The sequence below is a fragment of the Carassius gibelio genome, chromosome A6 (assembly GCF_023724105.1).
Source record: "Carassius gibelio isolate Cgi1373 ecotype wild population from Czech Republic chromosome A6, carGib1.2-hapl.c, whole genome shotgun sequence".
NCBI classification, from domain to species: domain Eukaryota; kingdom Metazoa; phylum Chordata; class Actinopteri; order Cypriniformes; family Cyprinidae; genus Carassius; species Carassius gibelio.
Window position 1 is genome coordinate 7,449,567 of NC_068376.1, and position 21,284 is coordinate 7,470,850.

The 21,284-nt window shown below is 36.9% G+C and overlaps 2 protein-coding genes across 6 annotated transcripts in view; one reads left to right on the forward strand and one right to left on the reverse strand.

The window, feature by feature from the left end:
- The window catches only part of LOC128016204 (pericentrin), a 39,041-nt gene extending 33,028 nt beyond the window's left edge, over window positions 1–6,013 (reverse strand). For 2 of the 4 annotated variants that reach the window (XM_052600685.1, XM_052600684.1), the window contains exons 1-5: window positions 5,777–5,990; window positions 3,197–3,370; window positions 1,680–1,874; window positions 554–703; window positions 70–165 (exon numbers count right to left, since the gene is read on the reverse strand). In XM_052600685.1, coding sequence (XP_052456645.1) covers window positions 70–165; window positions 554–703; window positions 1,680–1,874; window positions 3,197–3,370; window positions 5,777–5,824 — 663 coding nt within the window. In that variant the 5' untranslated portion in view covers window positions 5,825–5,990. Of the gene's footprint in view, window positions 1–69; window positions 166–553; window positions 704–1,679; window positions 1,875–3,196; window positions 3,371–5,776 lie in introns of all 4 variants that reach the window. The other 2 variants (XM_052600681.1, XM_052600682.1) reach the window with 2 other exon arrangements.
- A 1,560-nt stretch (window positions 6,014–7,573) lies between these two features.
- LOC128016206 (sentrin-specific protease 2-like) lies at window positions 7,574–20,813 on the forward strand. Of its 2 annotated transcripts, XM_052600690.1 has the most exons (18): window positions 7,756–7,890; window positions 8,982–9,012; window positions 9,146–9,201; window positions 9,296–9,402; window positions 9,507–9,585; window positions 10,078–10,162; window positions 10,744–10,900; window positions 10,972–11,078; window positions 11,164–11,252; window positions 13,661–13,712; window positions 13,821–13,899; window positions 15,023–15,172; window positions 15,523–15,654; window positions 17,787–17,993; window positions 18,118–18,197; window positions 18,404–18,488; window positions 19,064–19,159; window positions 19,254–20,813. In XM_052600690.1, the coding sequence occupies exons 5-18, from the start codon at window positions 9,525–9,527 to the stop codon at window positions 19,317–19,319; spliced, it is 1,446 nt and encodes a 481-aa protein (XP_052456650.1). In that variant the 5' UTR covers window positions 7,756–7,890; window positions 8,982–9,012; window positions 9,146–9,201; window positions 9,296–9,402; window positions 9,507–9,524; the 3' UTR covers window positions 19,320–20,813. The 2 variants fall into 2 exon arrangements, with proteins under 2 accessions (XP_052456649.1, XP_052456650.1); XM_052600689.1 differs by lacking the exon at window positions 8,982–9,012 and having other exon boundaries at window positions 7,574–7,890.
- Window positions 20,814–21,284: the final 471 nt, after the last annotated feature.

Consider the following 21,284-nt stretch of genomic DNA (forward strand, 5'->3'; position numbering starts at 1 on the left):
GTTGATGAAGCAAAACTGCATGTTGCTTCAAATGACAATCTTGACTATTAAAAAGACAAGTGTCCTAACCTGTTGGGACTCCTCCAATTGTACATGCAGCTGATTTTGAACAGCCTGGGTCAGATCCACACAGCCTTGACTTTTGCTACGTAGATATTCTTTAGCCTGCAAGTATTTTTACATTTCATTCATTTAGACTCCTACTGTTGCGTTCAATTATTCACAACGACAACTGAAATAACTACTTCGTTGCACATTGGGTACTATGAATAACAGGATTTGTTCATTTGGCCATTAGGGAGGCCAAGTCATTTTAGAGTCTCCATATTCAGAGGATCAAAAGTATTGTTAGCAGAAGTCAACAATAAGTCATCATTTTTCATGTCTAACAAAGACCAGCATTTTTCCATTTTATTCTTTACAACCTAAACATTATACATTCTTAAGAACACAAATCTGCCAATCACTAAGTTATAAAGCGCTCCATTTAAATTAAACCATGTCTGTTTGAATGAATCAGTGCTGAGGACTTCAGACAAGACTTTTCTTTTACCTGCTGTAGTTGCTGTTGTAGTTCCTGAATCTGACCCGTGAGCTGCTGTGCCTCCAGCTGTACCTGGTCTCTGCTTTGCAGCGCCACCTGCAGGTTCTTACTAAGCTGTGATATGATCTCATTCCGTTTTTCTACTGCCGCCTGTAATTGCTGTGTGATTGATTAAGTTAAAATATTATTGAAATCATTCTAAGCATCTATAAATAAACAATATTTTTAAACTGGACTCCAGCCAACGAGTTACACTATACAGAATAAGTGCAAATACTTTTTGGCATTTAAAAATCTAGGCTTCATGGAGCATGAATCATAATTCTTAAATCTATGAGTGGAACACATGGAATGAGAATACGTTTAAACTCATCCATGTAATCTAATTGGTTTTACCTTTCCCTCCGCACCATCAAAAGAGGCTTTAAAAAAAAGAAGAATTCTCGAACATTCAAGCAAACCAATTATGATAAACACTACGCTCCAGAAAGCAAAACTCTGCCTCAGGTTTCTAGATGTATGTGTAAACATGAACACGAATTAGTCCATTCAAACGGACAGAAGCAACCCAGTTTGGAGAGAATCTTTCTCCGTTCTATTTCAGGATAATGGCAGTTTCATGAAAAAAATAAATAAAATAAAATTCTGCACACACAGACACATTTCAAGTGAACCATTCAATGCAACATTACCTGAGAAAAGAGTGTTAGAAATGGTCTCAACACAGCTGGGATTACTACAAATAAATAACCTAAGTACTGGCAAACAAAAATACATATTGCCCAAAAAAAAAAAAAAAAAAAAAAAAATTATCTTTGCTTTGTCTGTTCAGCTTCTGATCTCATGGAGATGCAGAAATCTACTAAACGTGCATAAAAGCAATAGAAAATGCTAGTTACATATGCAACTGTGGTTCTGTGAATTCCAGATGAACTAAGCACTAGTGGTTAATCACAGTATCAGCTAGATAGGTCGAGAAAAATGTGTCACATCATGACACAGACCTAGCCACGAGGATATAAATGGCAGTAGCTCAGTGCCCAGCCTTCGAACACTTCTCGTGCATTCAGAGTGACAAAGTTCCATGCGTTTAATACAAACATCATGTTGACAACTTTATGTGTGGTGCACTTGCCTTCAGTTGTTCTTTGCCAGTATGTGCAACTATAATCATTTCTGCAAGTTCATCCTCTGCTTGATCGGGCAGCTCTGACTCTGCCAGAGACTCAGAAGAGGACCTCTGTTCAGGGGCATCGGTTTCATCATCCTCTCTGCAGCACTGATGGACCTCTGAAATACTGCTCTCTGTGCCATCAGGTCTGAGTGATGCCTAAACATTCAGACAAAAATGCTGATTTTCTACAGTTACCATGACTACATTGCCCCAGCCATGTTATGGCCTATTTCCAGACGGGGTGGGAACACAGATATACATGCTATAGATTAGAAATTTGCTGTAGTGGTATTCACATGCTATTTGCATGTGACTTTGTAATGTCTAAATGGCATGTAAAGCAGCAGCCAAGCCCTTAAAACCAATCAAGTGAAAGCATAAACTGACCCATTTCTAACAGAAGACATATCGTACATGTATGCTAGTAAAATGTGTGTCATATTTCAGTTTATAATGACCGTTTTCTACATCTCTAAAACCCTTATAAATAAACAGTTTTTTAAAGATCAAAAAAGAAAAAGAAAAAGAAGAAGAAAGTGACGTGACATTCAGCCAAGTATGGTGACCCATACTCAGAATTTGTGCTCTGCATTTAACCCATCCGAAATGCACACACAGAGCAGTGAACACACACACACACACACACACCCGGAGCAGGGGGCAGTCATTTATGCTGCGGCGCCCGGGGAGCAGTTGGTGGTTCGATGCCTTGCTCAAGGGCACCTAAGTCGTGGTATTGAAGGTGGAGAGAGAACTGTTCATGCACTCCCCCCACCCACAATTCCTGCCGGCCCAAGACTAGAACTCACAACCCTTCGATTGGGAGTCCTACCCTCTAACCATTAGGCCACGACTTCCCAAAACCTTGATAAAAAAAGAAAAACAACTCTGAAATTTTATTATTTTCTCCTTATTGCATCTATCTGGTGCCACAATGCTACAGAAGCTTTTGCAGCTTAGTTTTAATAAACTAAATGTAAAAAAAGTAAGGGAAAGTAAAAAAAAAAAGTAAGTCGGAAATTAATTAATGTATTGTTAATGAAAAATGACAGCGGTGAGAAAACTGCAGTTAAGAAAGCATCTGATCATATCAATGACAATAGGTTTACACTAGCTTTGCAATTCACCAGCATCATGTCGACAGATGAGGTAATTAAAATTACACTTATGATAGTTTTATCATAAAGTATACAAAAGAACACAGACTATTTAGATGTGGTTACATGAGACTATAGTTTTTGCATGGAAAACTTTTTTCGGCAGTAATCTGAACATCGTATAAATATTTGATTATATGTCAGAATGGAAGAGAGGCTCTCAGATGTGCATGTACATGTCAAAAAGTTTAGATTTTTCCCTGTAAAATCTTGTTTATGGTCTTGTTTAAGTTTTGTTACAAGTAGTTCACACACTGGCAAAATTTTATTACGATTAAGACATAATTCTTACATATAGACTCTTTAAAATTCAAAGCAAACCTCTGAGTGTTCCTTGTTGATCTCTCCATGACGATCGACTGTCTCTGGTTCCTCTAGGTGGCGTTCTTGCACTGACAGGTCATTCGTCTGGACAGTTTGGCCCTTCCTCTTCTGCGTCTTTTTCTGCGTGCTCGAACTTTCGCTTTTTGCCCGACGCTGTCTAAAGTGAGCAAGCTGCGCCAGAGGTTCAGAGACAGGTAGAGGGAAACGTACATCAGGATGAGATAGCAAGAACATAGAATCAGCATTGGGCTGGACTTTAAACATGAGCCATGTCAGAAGTCAAACGGATGCGTCTCCTGCATGACTGACATCTCACAATTAATCCAAACAATAGAAGGCAAATTCATCGTCATCTTAGTCAATAAATGTGAAAAACAACAGGAAGAAAAACAGGTTTAAAAAGCAGACATCCAAAACGATGGGTTCTTCATCATCCTCTTCAGAGAATCCATGATCGTCGAGCGTGGAAACATGGAGATGCTTGAAACACGCACAATACTGCAAGAGATGCTTCTCACAGCTGCCTTAAGAAGCTTATACCAGATTAAAAGCAAGCTCAAATGAGCCCTGCTGGACCAAATATGACAATAGTGCTTCCATGAACAAGCATCAGCACAAACCCCTCAGGCGGTTAAATAAGTCACATGACCGCAATCCATCAACCAAACAGAACGCCATATGATTCCTGGGCAGGAAAACATTAAGACCACCAAGTGGAGAGATGTGCTCTGCAGAGGCCATTGAAAACCAAGTAAAAAATAAAGTAGGAGGAGCGAATGCACAAATGTATACTGTGAGCAAACGTGAAGCTGCCCTCTGGACTAACCCTCTAACCAAGATAGCAGTATGAATAAACCTGAAAAAACACTAGAGCAAGCTATTCCACTAGATTATATTTGACCTGCTTTCAAAAACATGTAGGGAATCAGTTTGTGTTTCGCCCACTGACTGTCAAATCACATCAGATGTTGATATGAAGAGAGCCTGGGGGACCACAAGCCACAAATGGCATCTAGAACAGCAGCTTACATGCAATATTCGGGCCACTCTATGCAGCATCCACTAGTAACTAAAATGGTGTGCATATCAGAATTAAATATATCTAAATATAACATCAATTTTTGTGTCAACTTTAAAAGAAATTAGTAACTGAAGTTTGCAGAGCTGTGTTAAGGGCAGTTGATTGTAGACCAGTTAACACAAGTCATGGCAACCAGCTAGCCACTCTAGAACTGGTATTAATCCATCTTTTTGATCTTAATTAATCCACCTACAACCATTATCTAATGTTACATGCTTGAATATTAATCCACTTCATGTGGCTGAAGTTACAAAATGAAATTCAGAGTCTGACTGTATGCCGTGTATGGATCCAGTGCAAGTCCGAGATGTTGAAATTGCAAGAGACGGTTTAAAGCGGAGTTGAATATTAAAAAGAAACAAGTAGTGTTTCATTCCATTAAAATAAACTTTAAAAAAAAATTAAGCGACAAAAAAAAAAAAAAGCTGCAGTAAAACAAGATTTGAATTGTCAATACTCAAGAACATACTACAAATAAGTAATGACTGACTTCCATAGACCATAAAAGATGATGGAGAAGTTTTTGCATACATTAAAAGTTAATTTTTGTGTGCAGTGTGCCCCACATGAAATAAAAACAATATGGGCATAAAACAACATTTGGGTGAGCGAATTATTACAAATTTCATTTTTGAGTCCTGAAATGTAGAAATGTAGCAATGTTGAGACTTTAATCGTGTGGTGCCTCCTGCAGGTCTCTTTATAAATAACAAGCAATATTCTCCTGGGGACTGAATATAATTATCCAACAATGAGATAACGTTAGTATTTGATCAATGAATGTCGTGTTGTTAACGTCATTTCGAAGCGTTTGTCCTTCAAAATGAGGCAAAGAAACGCCTAACAAAAACGAGAAGATGCCACTTCATTTTTGTTGTCCTCTAAAAGTTACGTTCCCGTAAAGGGCTGAATATGTACCTGTGAGCTGCACTGATCCTGCCTAGAGACAGAGCTGTATCAGTTTCCCTAAGCAAATCGAACTTTATTTGCAACATAAGACAGCATCATAAGCATAAAATAAAGCATTTGCTGGAACGCAAGCACACATTTACCCCATATTTAAACAAACTAAACACATAATCAAAGCTACATAAGCGCAAAGCGCAAACATTTCAGCTGAGGAAGATCGTTCTGATTTTGTAAACCAGGGAAAATGAAACGACATAACGTTACAAGCTTCATTTTGTCCATTATGACTATGGCATGACATTAATCAAAAACTCAGCACATTGAATTATGAGAAGCTTGGGCACAGATACACTGATAAATTGAGTCGGGCTTAAGTTTCATATTGAGACATTGTGCACCAAGAACAATGGGAGTGGCTATGATATCTGTGGCACAATCTGAAATACAAGCGGGTCTCAAACAGAAGCAAGAAAAAACATCGAAATCAGTGTGGTAGTTCATATAATTACAGACAAAAAGGATAACAAAATAATATTCAAATTCACAACTAGCCTATGTAAAGTTATTCTGCTAATGTTAGCGCTTACCTTTGCTCGTCCGGCCTCTAATTTTCTCTGCCTTTCATCCTGATCCATTTCCTGGATCGAGGAATTTCATGGGAGTGAAGGAAACACTGAAGGGACGCCAATCAGACTGAAACGGCGTTTCTCTAAAACTCCTTAAACTAATTTTTCGCAATGTTTTGTGAGTTCAGAGATCTTCCTAAGGAGTAACTGTCAGTGTAATTTTCAACATGGCCGCGGCGTGTGTTTATCCCCGCCCTTATCAGATTGACAGTCAGCGAGAACCTATTAAAACAAAGGATGTGAACCTGTCAGCCAATGACATTTCTTGTTGCAGAAATACACCTGCTCTTTTTAAAACTCCCTCCTTTTAATGCATTGGGCCTGAATGACCAATTAGAAATCGAGTGCAAGCATGACCCTTTGATTGACAGCGTCTAGAGCCTATTGCGGTACAGGATAGACAGAAACGCCATCCTCCGTAGGCTGTGTATTTGTTGTGGTAGTAGTGTTTCCGATAGTGGTTGTGATTGACAAATGAGAGACGCGGGTAAAAGCCCGGGTGAATATTTTAGATTAACCAGTTAACCACTAATAATAATATAAGGCCCAGTCTCAGAAATTGTAAATGTAATGCCAGTGTTATATAACACCCTTTGAGAATATAATATTATAAGTACGGAAAAATAAACAAAGATGATAAATATAATCATTACCTTTTATTTTGAGTATAAAGGTTAAAAAATATAACAATATTTTGACATTTCAATTCTACATAAAAAGTAATTATTATAATTGTTGCATTTTCCACAAGTACACAGACAGTAATTGTTTTGTGTGTGTGTGTGTGTGTGTGTGTGTGTGTGTGTGTGTGTGTACTGCGCTGTTGTATTTTTAGAAAATTTAAGGTAGTTTAGGTACAATATTACATGATTTAAATTATCTGTGTTTTGTCTCTCTGACCAAAAATCTGTCCTGAAAGATAAAAGTTGCCAGACAGAATGTTGGATTATTCCAAGCCTAAAACAATAAAAACAAAAGCAGACGAGGTTACTGAAAATATAGAATGCAGCATATATGACTGATTGCTTATATTGTGATTCCACGGAAGTTATGATGGGCAAGCAGATGCATTATCCAGAGCTCTGAGACTGAAGAGGAACTTCTTACAGAGACTGAGGGTAGCGTTTCACAGAGATTATTAAAATGATTATTCTTTGCACTCTAAGAAGAGTATCTTATTAAAATGATTAAAACAAAGGCAATCTTGAAGTGTCATATAAATAGTAAAACTTTTTAGCACTTTAATCACAAATATTTGTGTGCATTTGAGTATGTTTATAAGTGTGCAACAGGATCAGCATGGAGGATCTGGGAAGGCCACACACATGAGCTGGATCTCATGGCCACTCCAGCCTGTGCCTTCATTTCCACCAAAGTGCACCACCTCCACCTCCTCCTGCCCCTCAGCCCCCTCAAATCATCCAACACACTGTATGAAAAGTACACACCTTAAGTTATACTCAAGATCATACACAGAACATCTACATATACTATTCCAGTTCAAATAATGGCTTTATAGCGGTTTTAAAATATAGTACATAAACAATTATTTATTTTAGTAAATAATTTGTGTGTGCATGTGTCTGCTATAATGATATGTTGCTGGCCCTCTTCTGATAGCTTATATTTCTCCTTCAACAAGATTCATCTACAGTTACCACAGCAACAGCCTCTCGTCTGCAGCCAAGTACAGGTACTTCATATTTGCTGCGCTGGTATAGTGGAGAGTGGGAGGGGCCTAACCGACGAGCAGTTGAGTTTGACGCAGTTGACATATCAGTGACGCTGTAAAACGTACGGCCACGGAAGGCTTGTGAAAGAAGAGTCGGCCAAATTTTGGGTTTCAAAATTTGTAATATAGACCTGGCACTAACAAACAAAGCGGAGTCTTATTCATCGTGGTGGTTTGTGATGTATGAATGGATAGTTGACGGATTATCGTCGCTCTTCGTTCCTTTTTCTGGTGAGAAATCCGCAGCCTGGCCTAGTGAGCACGGTAACGGAGTAGCGCGAGCCGCGGGCACAGACACGCAGCGGCTGGAGAACAGCAGGCCCGCCAAACGAAACTATCAGAGGTGTGGTATTAGTCTGTTTGTATATCCCTCGTTTCTGAATAAACCTAATTACTATTGGTTTCTGTTTCAATTAACACAGTGCCTTGTTTTGTCTGATGTCAGTTTGTTCCTTGTTCATTTACATAAACAATAGGCAGTGTAGTACATTACATTTGTCTTCAGGGACAGGAATCAGTCCAATGTAAACAATTCGTCAATAGACAGTCTAACATTACTTAACAGCAATCAGTCACCATCTTTGACATTACATTAATAGGATACTGTCGAACATAATTTATGAAATGTTTGTTGTGATTTAGAATTATTACAGATATGATGATGTCGTTAAATAGAAAGCTTTCTTTCTTTAACAAAGACGTGGTGTTTTCAGTTTTCCTCTGAGTCTAATGGTTTAGTGATTTTCATTTTATTGCTTTCATTTTTATTTATTTTGTAATTTAGTGTATAGTTAGGCATAGTTTAGTGTAATCACTAAAGTTTTTACAGTTTAATCGCCTTCAGGCCATCTAATATGTAGATGAATTTGTTTCTTCATTGGAAGAAATTTAGGGTTACATCACTTGTTCATCTTGTGTTCATCTTAATGTCTTGTGAAGTGAGAAGCTGTGTTTGTAAGAAACAAATTCATCATCAAAACGTTTTAACTTTAAACTGTTGCTTCTGGCCAGAAAATGAGTCCATAATAACGCTTCCTCCAGTGGAAAAAAATCCATCCCCTGTTGTCCTCTCACATCAAAATACTGACACATTTATTTAGGACTGTTTTAACTTGTAAATGTTGCTTTATCTGTGCATATTTCTCTCCTGATTCAGGCGAGATGACGTTTTCACTGGAGAAAGCAGTACTATGGACAGAGGACTTGTGTTACCTAGAAGCAAGAGTTTGACGTTGAAAGTGTCTTGATGGATTTGTTTCTTATAAACACACAGCTTTTCACTTAACAAGAAATTAATTAATGTGCTTGAATGGTGTGGATTACTGTGATATTTTTATGAACTGTTTTGACTCTGACTCTGACGGCACCCATTCACTGAAAAGGATCCATTGGTTAGCAAGTGATGTAATGCTTAATTTCTCAAAATTTGTTCAGATAAACAAACTACATCTTGGATGGCCTGAGGGTGAGTACATTTATTTTTATTTTATTTTCATTTCTTTTTTTCTTTTTTTCTTTTTTTTTTTTTTTGAGTGAACTACTCCTTTGATGCATCTGATGAACTGACCTGAAGGGTTTCATTTTCTCCTGTGTTGCAGTGTGTACACCGCTGATTGTGTGCCAGAATATCCAGAGGTCAAAAGAGCAAGACATGGTGAATATTTAGATTAGCACTTTCACGTAAACAACTGTGCCGTATTGACGTGCTCAGTCTCCTATCATCAAGGCTTTTATTCATCTTTCTACAGATGTAATCACCAGGGTTGTCAAGAAGACTTTTGCAGGGATTGTAGGGCTGTTCCGATCCAGAAAACACAGAAAGGCAGAAAATGAAAAGCAGAAAGCCTTTACGGAGGTATGTTCATATAATCACCAGTAAGTGATTGCAAATACATGCATTGCTTGTGCAGCCTTGGTTTCATGCTTTGTGTACATTGTCTTGTTTCACTGGTGGTTTAGGCTGGCAGGGTTGCTTTTATGGGTATTGATGACATACACAGCCACAGCCTGAGTTCATGGACTGAGATTGACGGAATGGGTGAGTGTGATCTAACTGTCCCCACGTGTCTCTGATCTGGCAAATAATTTGACAGACATGCGTTACCGCTTAAAACTTTGGGGTCAATACTAATTTGTTTGTTCTTTGGGACTTTATATTATATTGTAATAAGCAATTTCAACATTTGTAATAATTAGAAATGTTTCTCAAGCACCAAATCAGCGTTTTACGACGATTTCCAATGGGTCATATGATACTGGTGTAATGGCTGCTAAAAATACAGATTGTCATCAAAAGAATAAATTACATATTGAAATATTTTAATAATAATAATAGTAGTTCACAATATTACTATTTTTAATGTATTATTGATTAAATAGGAACTGCCTTGGTGAGCATAAGATAATTCGAATTAAAAAAAAAAATTACCAACCCTAAACTTTTGAATGGTAGAGCACTGTGCATAAAGCTTATTTTATACCCATCTACACCCTGTCAGTTTAGTAATGGTTTACAATTATCTCTCTTCAGATAAACAGATAGAACTGGGAGTTAAAAATAAAGAGAGAACAGCAGCTAATATCCACCACAACCCCCAGGCTTTATGGAAACCAGAGTAAGTATAGTTAAGTCATATTTTTCACTGTTTTGTAAAGTTGTAAATTATAAAGTTGTAATGACTTTTTTATGCGATTAAAGGAGAGATTGTAAATGTCTGTTCTTTTAAAAAGAGCAACACATGATCCTCAATATTCCCACATCCCACGATGCACAGAATTTTAACATAATTTCAGCCAAGCAACAAACACTCAGCGATTATGGATAATCATGCTTTATGCAAACAATAAGAAGTGTTCATGAAACCTCCACAACATTTAGTGTTGTTCTGATTGACCTGCCTCTAAACCTTTTTTTTTTATGATTAGCTGAAATTCATTTTATAAATACATCTTTACAAATAATCAGAAAGCACTTATTTCTGACATTAATAAGCAAATGGAACTTGCCTATTAAATAAAGTATCAAACATAATATACTGTACAGTAACCACTGTAACTAGTATTGTAACTGTACTCTAACCAGTACCAGAGATATGTACTTCTATTTTGTTACTGTAAACCATGTTTTGGGTGGTTGGTGATAAAATGATTTGTCCTTTAGACATTGTATAACAGTGTGTATTTATCTCTTGAGCAGTGGTGCAATGCTGTACAGGGGAAGTCAGGACAAAGGCAGGGAGATGTGCAGATCACTGAAGCTAGTGCCGTTTTGCACCACCCACGGGCCAAGCGCAAAACCAGCTGAGATGGAGCATCCAAGCCGCACACACAAATCTTGCCTGACTGTGGAGGAGGTAGGGAAACTGTACTGGAAACTTAATACCTTTTATGTCTGTGATTTCCTGACCATCACTCTTTTGAGTAGGCACTGAGAGAGCGTGACCGAGAGCATTACAGGAAGCTTGTAGAGATGGCATCAGGGAAATACTCAAAGAGCAAACCATTGCCATTTGGACGAATGAAGCCTCCAATGTAATTGCATGAGTCCTTAAAACTTTTTTGAAATCAGTGTAGCGTGGCTGGAGGAAGTTAATGCTGTGTTCATAATTGTTTTTAGCACAACTCTCTTGCTTGATGGAAACAAGGTAAATGGGCACGCCTCCGTCAGTCGCACTACTGATGTAAGCAGACCTGCTCCAGTCAGAGGTGAGCTTAATTACACCCAGCTGCACCTACTGCTTTTGTTTTCCTTTAAAGGGTTAGTTCACCCAAAAAAGAAAATTCTGTCATTAATTACTCACCCTTATGACGTTTCAAACCTGTTAGACCTTCGAACACAAATTAAGATATTTTTGATGCATTCTGAATAGAGATCAACCAATTGATCAGCCGGCCAATTAATCAGACTATTTTTTTTATTTTTTATTAGGCATTTAATTTAATAGGCAGGCGCACGGGGATAGCTAAGCGTTGTAGCTGAGCTCTCTCTGAAGCTGAGTGAGACACGGAGCAGCTCACACTCTGCAGCAGCAGCTTATTCACACACAGCTTCAGCTAATAGCAGGGCAACACAGCCTGTTTCCAAAGCGTAATTACGTTTTACCCTACTAGAATTCATGCCAGAAATCATATTCATACTGTAAGTCCAACAAGTCATTTGCATGTGAAAGTAGAAACGCGTTCAATTCAGATGAAACTTCTGGGCTGATTATAACGTGCATGTTAACTTTCATCATGAAATGTGTTTGTAGGTCCAAATATATCCTTCATGATGTCATCGCTCATGGTCAGTGCACTCTTAAGCAGTTATGAGCAGCAGGCTGTGTAATATGTGTGAAATCTTTATTTTTGTTCTCACTATGGCCATTTGACTTCTAGCAGTCTCCAGTGGTGCCAATTATATTATAGTTATTTGTGACGGCTACAAATAATTTTTCCAAATGACTTATACTTCGTTGGATAAAACGAACACTTTATGTTTCAAAATTAAAATGCAGCAGGGGTGTTTTTATATGAAAGTATCATTGAAAAAACTGACACTCTTCAGAAAAGCTTTGATGTCATTTTGATTTCATCTTTCCGGTAATGTCTGAAAACTAAAATACTGAAAACTGAAACTAAAATAAAAACGTGCAAGCATTTTCAGAGTTTTTTTCATTCTGTAAAAAGGTGAAAAGGTACACAATGCAACAGCTGCGTATAATTTCTGTTTTATAGGCTAATAGATAGTGTACAGAATAAAACTAAACATATGCACACAACTCTTTAGCTCACAAAACTGGAGGTTTGATTTTTTTCTTGACTGATAGCCTACACACATTCACACACCTACATTTCAGAAGCGTGCGCGTCGGGCATTTGCAGCGGAAAACGCTTTGATTGCGTCCTCGAGTTTAACTTCTACTTCGGAGATAATTTGTATCAATTTAAGCTTTGAGAAACTGCGTTCTCCAGATCTCACAGTGACGGAGAGAGTGAGAAGCACTCTCAATGCTACAAAAACATTTGGAAAAATCGATTCCATCCCTTTTTCACAGATGAATTTAAGCGCATGCAGTGGTTTAGATCCAGCAACCAGGTGTCTGCCCAAAGCAGTCAGCTCTTCAAACAATTCATGCCCATCAACATCCCGCGAGTCAGGGCCTTTTCTAGTCCTAAGCAATCCCGAAGAACTATTGTATTCTCCTTTTCTTTGAGAGATGCGATGTCATATAAAAATCAAAATACGCGCCCATGGTCTCTGAGCAGTGAAAAGAGCTCTTCCACGGAGGCGATTTCGCATGACCAGATCATTTTATTAGTTTTGACATTTTTGAATATACAGTATTGAATTAAAGTATTTTGCATGCATATAGACCAGGCGCGGATTTATGGGTGGGCCTGGGTGGATTGACTGGTGGCCCACCCAATCAGATTATCTGTTTGTGACCTGAACACCAGTAAAAATGTTTGATAGCATTTGGTTGTTCGCCTTGTGAATATGTAACACATAGCATACCTGTTTTCTTCTGTTATGATTCTTTTTAAAAGACAGAATCAGCTCGTTCTCTTGTGAATTTTTTTTCTGCACAGGCCGGCCACACACTCTCCGTCTGACTTATAAAAGTGGCGTAATGCCACTGTAACACTGTGAAACATGTACTCCGTGTGTGCAGTGCGTATATTATAGACCTACTATTCTGACAGCGACCTTTAATTCTGACAGCTCTCTGATCCTTCCATAGACAATCAGCATCCAGAAACGTAGCATGGAGACTGGTAAATTAATCCATGTGACATCTATAATAGCTTCGTAATATAACGGTTGAAGCCCTGATATCACATGGATTATTTTACCAATCTCCTTGCTATGTTTCTGAACGCTGATCGAGTTATCCTTGCTGTCTATGGCAGGGTCAGAGAGCTCTCAGATTCCATCGAAAATATCTTAATTTGTGTTCCAAAGATGAACGGAGGTCTTCCGGGTTTGGAATGAGATGAGAGTGAGTAATTAATGGCAGAATTTTATATTTGGGTGAACTATGTCTTAAACTATCTGAAATTATGAACTTTTGATAAAGAGCTTCCATGATACTTTTTAACAGTCAAATCAAATTTTCTGTTTTTGCCTCCAGCCATACCTAATATATCTGTGTGGCGGGATCCTTTGATGCAGACTAAAGACAAGTAACACTTCAGCATGATTCATAAGCATTATTGATTAATAAATTATTATCTGCATTTATTGATATTTTTTATATATATATATTTATTTATTTTTTAAATCTGCTATAGAACTGTAGATGTTAATCGAAGCACACCAGCAAGTTATGTCAAGGAAGGAGCCTTGGATAATCAAACTGCAAGAAAAATCGTAAGTGCTTATTTCCTTTTTCATGTCATGGAAGTCTTGATGTCTACAGATGAAAGAGTATTAAAATATTAAAGGGATAGTTCAGGCAAAAATGAAAATTACTCCATGATTTACCCACCCCCAAGTCATCCTAGGTGTATATGACTTTCTTCTTTCAGCCGAATCTAATACGAGTTATATTGAAAAATATCCTGCCTCTTCCAAGGGTGTTTTTTGTCAGTTGTCCCATACAGCTCTGGGGGTGAATAAAGTCCTCCTGTAGCGAATTGATGCATTTTTGTAAGAAAAATATGCATATGTAAAACTTTATAAACCGTAGCTTCCGCTGACAATTGTACGGATGTTCATTCTGGCAAATGATGTAAGATATAGGCATAGTATAAGTTTTGGTGAGAATATGTAAAACTGATGTTTGTTTATAAGAGCAAAAGAGGCAAAGTTTCCTTACTTTAGCAAAGGAAAACCAGTCTCATGGCTTCTATCAGAATCCTCCATCATTTTTCTTTACAAATCTTCATTTTGTACATCTAATTCATGACCAGTGTTTTGTTTTGCTCTCTCCGCTGCGCTTCCGCATTTGTGACTTCTCACTGGACCATACACTATGTCCTACGTCATCTGCTGGAGTGAACATGCATATGATAGCTAGTGGAAACTAGAGATTACTGTTTATAAAGTTTTTAATATGGATACTTTTCTCAAAAAAAAAAACATCGATTCACTATAGAAGCCCTTTACATGTGAGGCACTTTTAATTGTGGATGGATGCGCTTTATTGGACTTATTTTGGACTATTGACAAAAAAAAACACCCACTCACTGCCATTATAAAGTTTGGAAAAGCCAGGATATTTCTTAATATATCTGATTAAATATGTCTGAAAGAAGTTGAGGGTGATTAAAATGGCTTGAGGGTGATTAAATTATGGGGTAATTTTTCCATTTTGGTTGAACTATTTCTTTAATCTGGGAGATTTATGTAGTTTAGTTTTTTTAAATCCAAGATGGAATTTTAAAAAAAAAATTTTTTTTTACTGCTTGTATACTATTATTGTATGTATTATTATTATTATCATTATTATGTTTTGAAAGTTCTTTTCTTTTCATCCTCACACTCTGTCTAGCTTTTAGATGTGGATCTGTCAGCTGAGGTTGAAGCAAGGTTGAATCTTAAGGAGAAAGAGACATCTGCAGGATCCTCGCTACCATCCAGATCTGAACCGATTACAGATACAGTGAGGCGCAGTGAGGAAGAGATTCCCAAACTGACCAAGGTCAGTGTCTCAAAAACAAAAATCAAGTCCTTAACTGTCTGGCTGTTATGTGCACAAGAATATTTCTGTATTCATTTGCAATATTCTGATTCAAATGTCACAAACACGTTGAAATAAGGGGATGAAGGATGAGGATGAAATAATGTCTTGTTTGCTTTGATATTAGTGAATACCATGTAAACAGGGATATTCTAATATCTGTGGAGTGTGTAAACCTCTTTTTTTGGAATAAAGACTTGATCAGAGTATGAACAATGATGTCTATGTAAACTTGCTTATTCATTTCCACTTACAGTTGGTTCATTTTCATGTGGTTTGAGTAACAGTGTTGTCTTTGTATCATGTAACAGGAGATGCAGCAGGAAGTGAGTGCTGCTCTTGCTCAAACTGATCCAAACCTGGTTCTGTGCAGTGCTTTCAAACTGCGTATCACACAGAGGGATCTGGCAACCCTGCAAGAGGGCAGCTGGCTCAACGATGAGGTAGCATCATTTTAAAAGGCTTTTTAGGAATGCACAATATATTGATACCATATTTGATAACCTTTTTGTCAGTATTGGTTGGTATTGTGTATTTAGTTGTTCACTTTTCTTGTTTTTTTTTTTCTTTTCTTGTTTTTTAACAATACTTTTACTATGCTGTTTGTTATGCCACAATATTGAAAATATTTGTGTTTTAAAACATGAATGCATATATTAGTGGGACTTATAGGCATAATTATATAGGAAAACAAATTAAAAAGCAGCAGAGCTTTGTAAACATCTCCGAGTAATCATGTCATCCCCATAAGAACAATATGATCGCCAGAACAAATTTACCGTGATTTTTGAAGAGGTCCTGTTCACACATGATCTCTTAATGGTAATTTACCATTATAAATTGAGGTTGAGTAATTTGTGGGCTAATTTCCATTTTTTGGTCAACTAATCCTTTTAAATCTGCAGTAACGATGCGTTCCTGTCACGTATCACACATGCGCACTAAGCCAATAAATATGAGATGTTCTCGGATCAAGGCATTTGGAGGCCAGGATTATTTAGAGAGAGAAGAAACAAGTGACCCACTGAATACTGTTGCTTTTAGTGCAAGTACACCATCATTGCCATGCACATCAAACCTCACTGTCGATGCTCTGAGAATAATGGGTAACATTGGAGGTTTTAAAACGCACAAGTCTTGACATACTAAACTGACATCACTGCATATCATTCAAACAAAATAAATATGTATATTATTCCTTATTAATGCAAAAATTATGTAAAAAGAGATGCGTGACTGCTAAAACATCCCCACTCTAAAGTTCAAGGGTTCAACACTGCAAGTGTCGTCTGTGCATTAGTAAGTGTAGTAAACAAAACTCTGCGCTATACGCCATTCATTAATTCATTGTTGAAATCATTTTGCCTTTACCTTTGATGTCATGCTTCTGGAAATCTGCAGTATTACTTAAAATTTTACCTGAGCATTGCAAATGACACACATTGCTTTGTTCTTGTCAATGGTATCTCTGCCATGATAGGTACTGAATGAATGAATGAATGAATGACAGGCTTTCTGTTGTAACATCACGCAAAGTAAATAAGAGGGGAACATCTAGTGGAGAAAATGAATTATGAGTTTCACATTAATCAGATCTTGTTTTAAATGTTTGCTGAAATAAAAACCGGAAAATATCGATTCGTGACTTTTGAGAATTGATATCTAATCAACTTCATTTTAAGAATCGATAATTCGAAAAATCTATATTTTTGCCCATCCCTAAATTGGTATTCTTGGGGAAAACATGCATCACTGTCACCGACAGCAAGTGTAGTTTTACTATTCTTTTTGTGTACATTTGGAAAATCTTATCTATGCTGTGTACCTCACGTTACGCTGTGGAGGCTCTCTTTTAATTTATTTTTATTTGATTCCTCTGTGTTTGCTAAATGTTCTGTAATTTATTAGTCCATATATAATACAGCATGCAGTTTATGCCATGCCTTAGCTTATTCATTTTTCTTAATGACTAGTTAAGCTAGTTTGTCATTGTATTTTACTGTTTTATTGTTGTTGTGCTTTTTAATTTAGAAATAACAATTCATCCATCTTTTGATTAGTCTTAAACAGTGAATGGTGTGTAGATGTATGTAAGCAAAACTGACAATTATCTTTTCTTGTAAAAGTGACAAGATCGCGAATTCGAAAGTGAACGCACCCGAAAACTGAGAAAGTTAGTCGCAAAAGAGCGACCTATGGCAAGAATGAGTCCGGAGCTCTGAAAGTATGCATTATAATATTTATGTGTACTCATAATTTTTTTCTGTTTTTTAAAATGTATTGAATTTTTTTTTCATTTATTTATTTAGGCAAAAAAAGTTTTTATTAAAAAAAAGTTTTATCTTAACTAAGGTTAAGATTTTTAATCAATCGTTTTATCAGTTATTGGCCATAACATTGAAAAACAAAGGAAACAACAATATTTCTAAGTCAAAAATCAGAATGAATGTCAGGTGTGACTTCTCTAATCCAATAATTATCATTTTCCTCCTAATTATAATTTTTTCTCAGACAAAAAATATGCATGAGTATTCACATTACATTTGATTGATCATGTTAACCCTGTCGTTCTCAGGTGATCAACTTCTACATGAATCTCGTGATGTCCCGCAGTGAGCAGGAAGTAGGGGGCAGGAAGGTCTACTCGTTCAGTACCTTCCTCTTTCCTAAGTTGCATAGCGGTGGACATGCTGCAGTACGGCGGTGGACAAAGGCTGTAGACCTCTTCTTTTATGACATCATTCTGGTCCCCCTTCACCTGGGCGTTCACTGGTCCCTTGCTGTGAGTAAATAACTCCATGTATTATGAGTTCAAACATTAGAAACCCTCATATTTTTAGCAGTCTGTTAGCACAATGAAAAAGACAAACAAGCTTGTATTGTTTGGTGTCCTTTTACCATGATAGGTTGTTGACTTCAAATCCAAGTCTGCACGGTCATACGACTCTATGGGTCAACGGCATGATGACATCTGCAACATGATTTTGTAAGTGATAATGTTACATACCTAAATATGTATAATAATATGATCATACTGAATGTACTGTGCTGCATGTACTGTGTAGCAAAAAGGGGTTGTTTAATTTAGCTTTTTGTGCTGATGAGTTAAGTTAGTGCTCATGGTTTGTTTTTCAATGTGTTTGTTTTTCTACTTGTTTATATTAATAACTAATGAATCCATCTGTCCATTAGGCTTTATCTGAAAGAGGAGTTCAAGGTGAAGAAAGGCAAAGATTTGGAAACGTCGAAGTGGACCTTGAGCAGTCTGCGGCCTTCTGTAAGCACATGTATAATTATAAAAATATCTTACAAGGTCAGCAGGACTGAGAAATTCCATATTCAATGTTTTCAGTATTACCAAAATTCTAAATGGATTTATTATTTCAGAGTAAAAGCTCAAAAGATCTCAGTGGTCACCAGATTTTTAAGTCCACAAGAGGGCGCAACAAATAAGTATAAATGAAACCGTGCTGTTTGCAAATGACAAGGAGTCTGCATTCGGTTTTAGATGTGTATTTTGAATTAGATTTTATTTATTGGTTTTCTCTTTCTACTTTAATTTTAGTTTTAGTAATTTGGTTGTTTTTGTGTTATTTTTTTGTTTTATTTTCTTCAAGGTATTTTTTCTATTTTAGTTCATGTTTATTTTATTTCAAGTAACAGATTATAGCGTTTTTGTTTGTTCTTTTAGTTTTAGTTAAATATGACTGATGCCAAGCACTTTTCTGCATTTAATTGCAATTTTTTTTAAGAAATCCTACCAAAATTCCAAGTTCAAATTTTACATTTTACTGCTGTAGAAGAGTTTCATTTGGTCTAAGAGCTCAGCTCAGTTCTAATTATTATTTGTAGGAGATCCCTCAGCAGAAGAATGGTAGTGATTGTGGTGTGTTCGTATGCAAATATGCTGATTATATATCCCGAGGACGCAGCCTCACATTCAGACAGGTACGTTGTGTGTATATACACACACACACACACTAATACAGGCAGAATCATACATGTCTCAATAATGCATGCATGTCCCTATCTCTTTCTCTAGAATCATATGCCATATTTCAGGAAAGCGATGATCTGGGAGATCCTCAACCAAAAGCTGCTGCAGTAGGACCGGACCATTGGGAAGTCAGACTGACCAAAGCACAGGACCACCTGTCCCGTCTGTCCCTTCTGCTCTTTTCTAGAGACATTTGGCTTTATATTTGCCTGTTGCAAAATTCCACCCAATTTTCCTCACAGACAGTGGATTGCTGGTGACAGGCTGGGTATGTTTGCACAAATATCCAATCCCTACTGTATGAATCCAAACACTAAAAGCTCAAATATGAGCAGAACACTGGACTGGGGTGTGAATAGATTTGAGCAGGTGGAAGCCTCATTAGCATTTATTGTGAGGCTGGAATCATTCTCATTCCAGGAATGTAGTCTTATTGACCCCTACTGGTTATAATGTGAGCCTTTCCCAACTCACAGAAGCAGCTGTTGATGTTCCCGTGCTTAGTTACTCTGGGGGACTTAAGTTACAAAATGGACCTTATTTTCAGTGAGAGTGGGGATGTTTTAGCAGTTACGTATCTCTTTTTACATAATATTTGCATTAATAAGGAATAATATACATATTTATTTTGTTTGAATGAGATGCAGTGATGTCAGTTTAGTATGTCAAGACTTGTGCGTTTTAAAACCTCCAATGGTACCCATTAGTCACAGAGCATCAATAGTGAGGTTTGATGTGCATGGCAATGATGGTGTACTTGCACTAAAAGCAACAGTATTCAGTGGGTCGCTTGTTTCTTCTCTCTCTAAATAATCCTGGCCTCTAAGTGCCTTGATCCGAGAACATCTCATATTTTAAAGCCATTAAAATATGTTGAATGTTATGGCTTCACACCTGTTTCTGGAGCATCTGACATGCTTGTTTTATAGTTGTCTGTGTTGGAATGCAAAAGAGCTTAAAGTAGAACCAGAGTTGGGTGACTGGGAGGGGAATGCATTGATCCTTTTTTTTTAGGTTCTGAATGCTATATTCAAAATCCCAATGGCTGTATTAGATGTTCATACTGAACTGGAAATGTGGAACAGTGAAGTAGTGCCAAACGGACATTTCAGTGGTTAATAGGCAATATTCCTCTCTCATCCAGAAATGCAGGATCAAAAAGTGCTTAAATTCTGACTTGAAGAAAAAAGGTCTATATTTATTTGTTCCTATGTGGCTCTTCTGATTGATTTTGAGCTTGAGTGCATATCCTGGAGTGGATATTTGTTTTGTTGTTATTGTGAGAATGGAGAGTGTTTGGATTGGCAGTGCATGAGCCGGCGGAGTTCTGATGCAAGCTTTAATACAGAAGATGAAAAGGCCCACTGCAAATGAGCTGTTTTTGTCATTAATGCAGAATGTTGGTCATTATTTTTGTAAGTAATAAAGATGTGAATAAGAAACGTGTCTTCTGTCTTCCAGTGAGAAAATCAGTCACCCACTACAGTAATACAGTAACTAAAGTTAAATTCTTGTGACAAGAAGTTGTGAAACATCTGTTTAATTGGTAATTAAAGGACCATATGCAGCAAATAAAGAAATAAATGATATATATTTGACTGACAATTTGGTTGTGTGTGTGTATATATAATAATATTTCACAATATTACTGTTTATAGTTTGGTTAAATAAATATTTTAAAAACATTTAAAAATCTTACTAGCCATAAATTATACTGTGAATTAAATTGCTGTAATATTCTAAACTTATAACAAATATATATATATTCAAAATTTATAAACATGGTAAAATATTTAAGTCAGTCCATGAATTTGTGAAGACCTCTTTTAATTTTTGTTCTTGACATTCAAATATTTGTCATTCAAGCTCTTGACATTCCATGCTACACATCAACAGTTTAAGAAATGTTTTTTTTTTTTTCCATTCATTACACTATTCTGAATGCACTGGGGCCAACAGGTGTCATATAAGCACACAAATGTAACCTTGCACTATGCTGGCCTTCGGTTCACACATTGTCTGGAAACAGTTCCATGGTGTACTGTTCACAGGAGACATCAGTCAGCGAAGCACTTC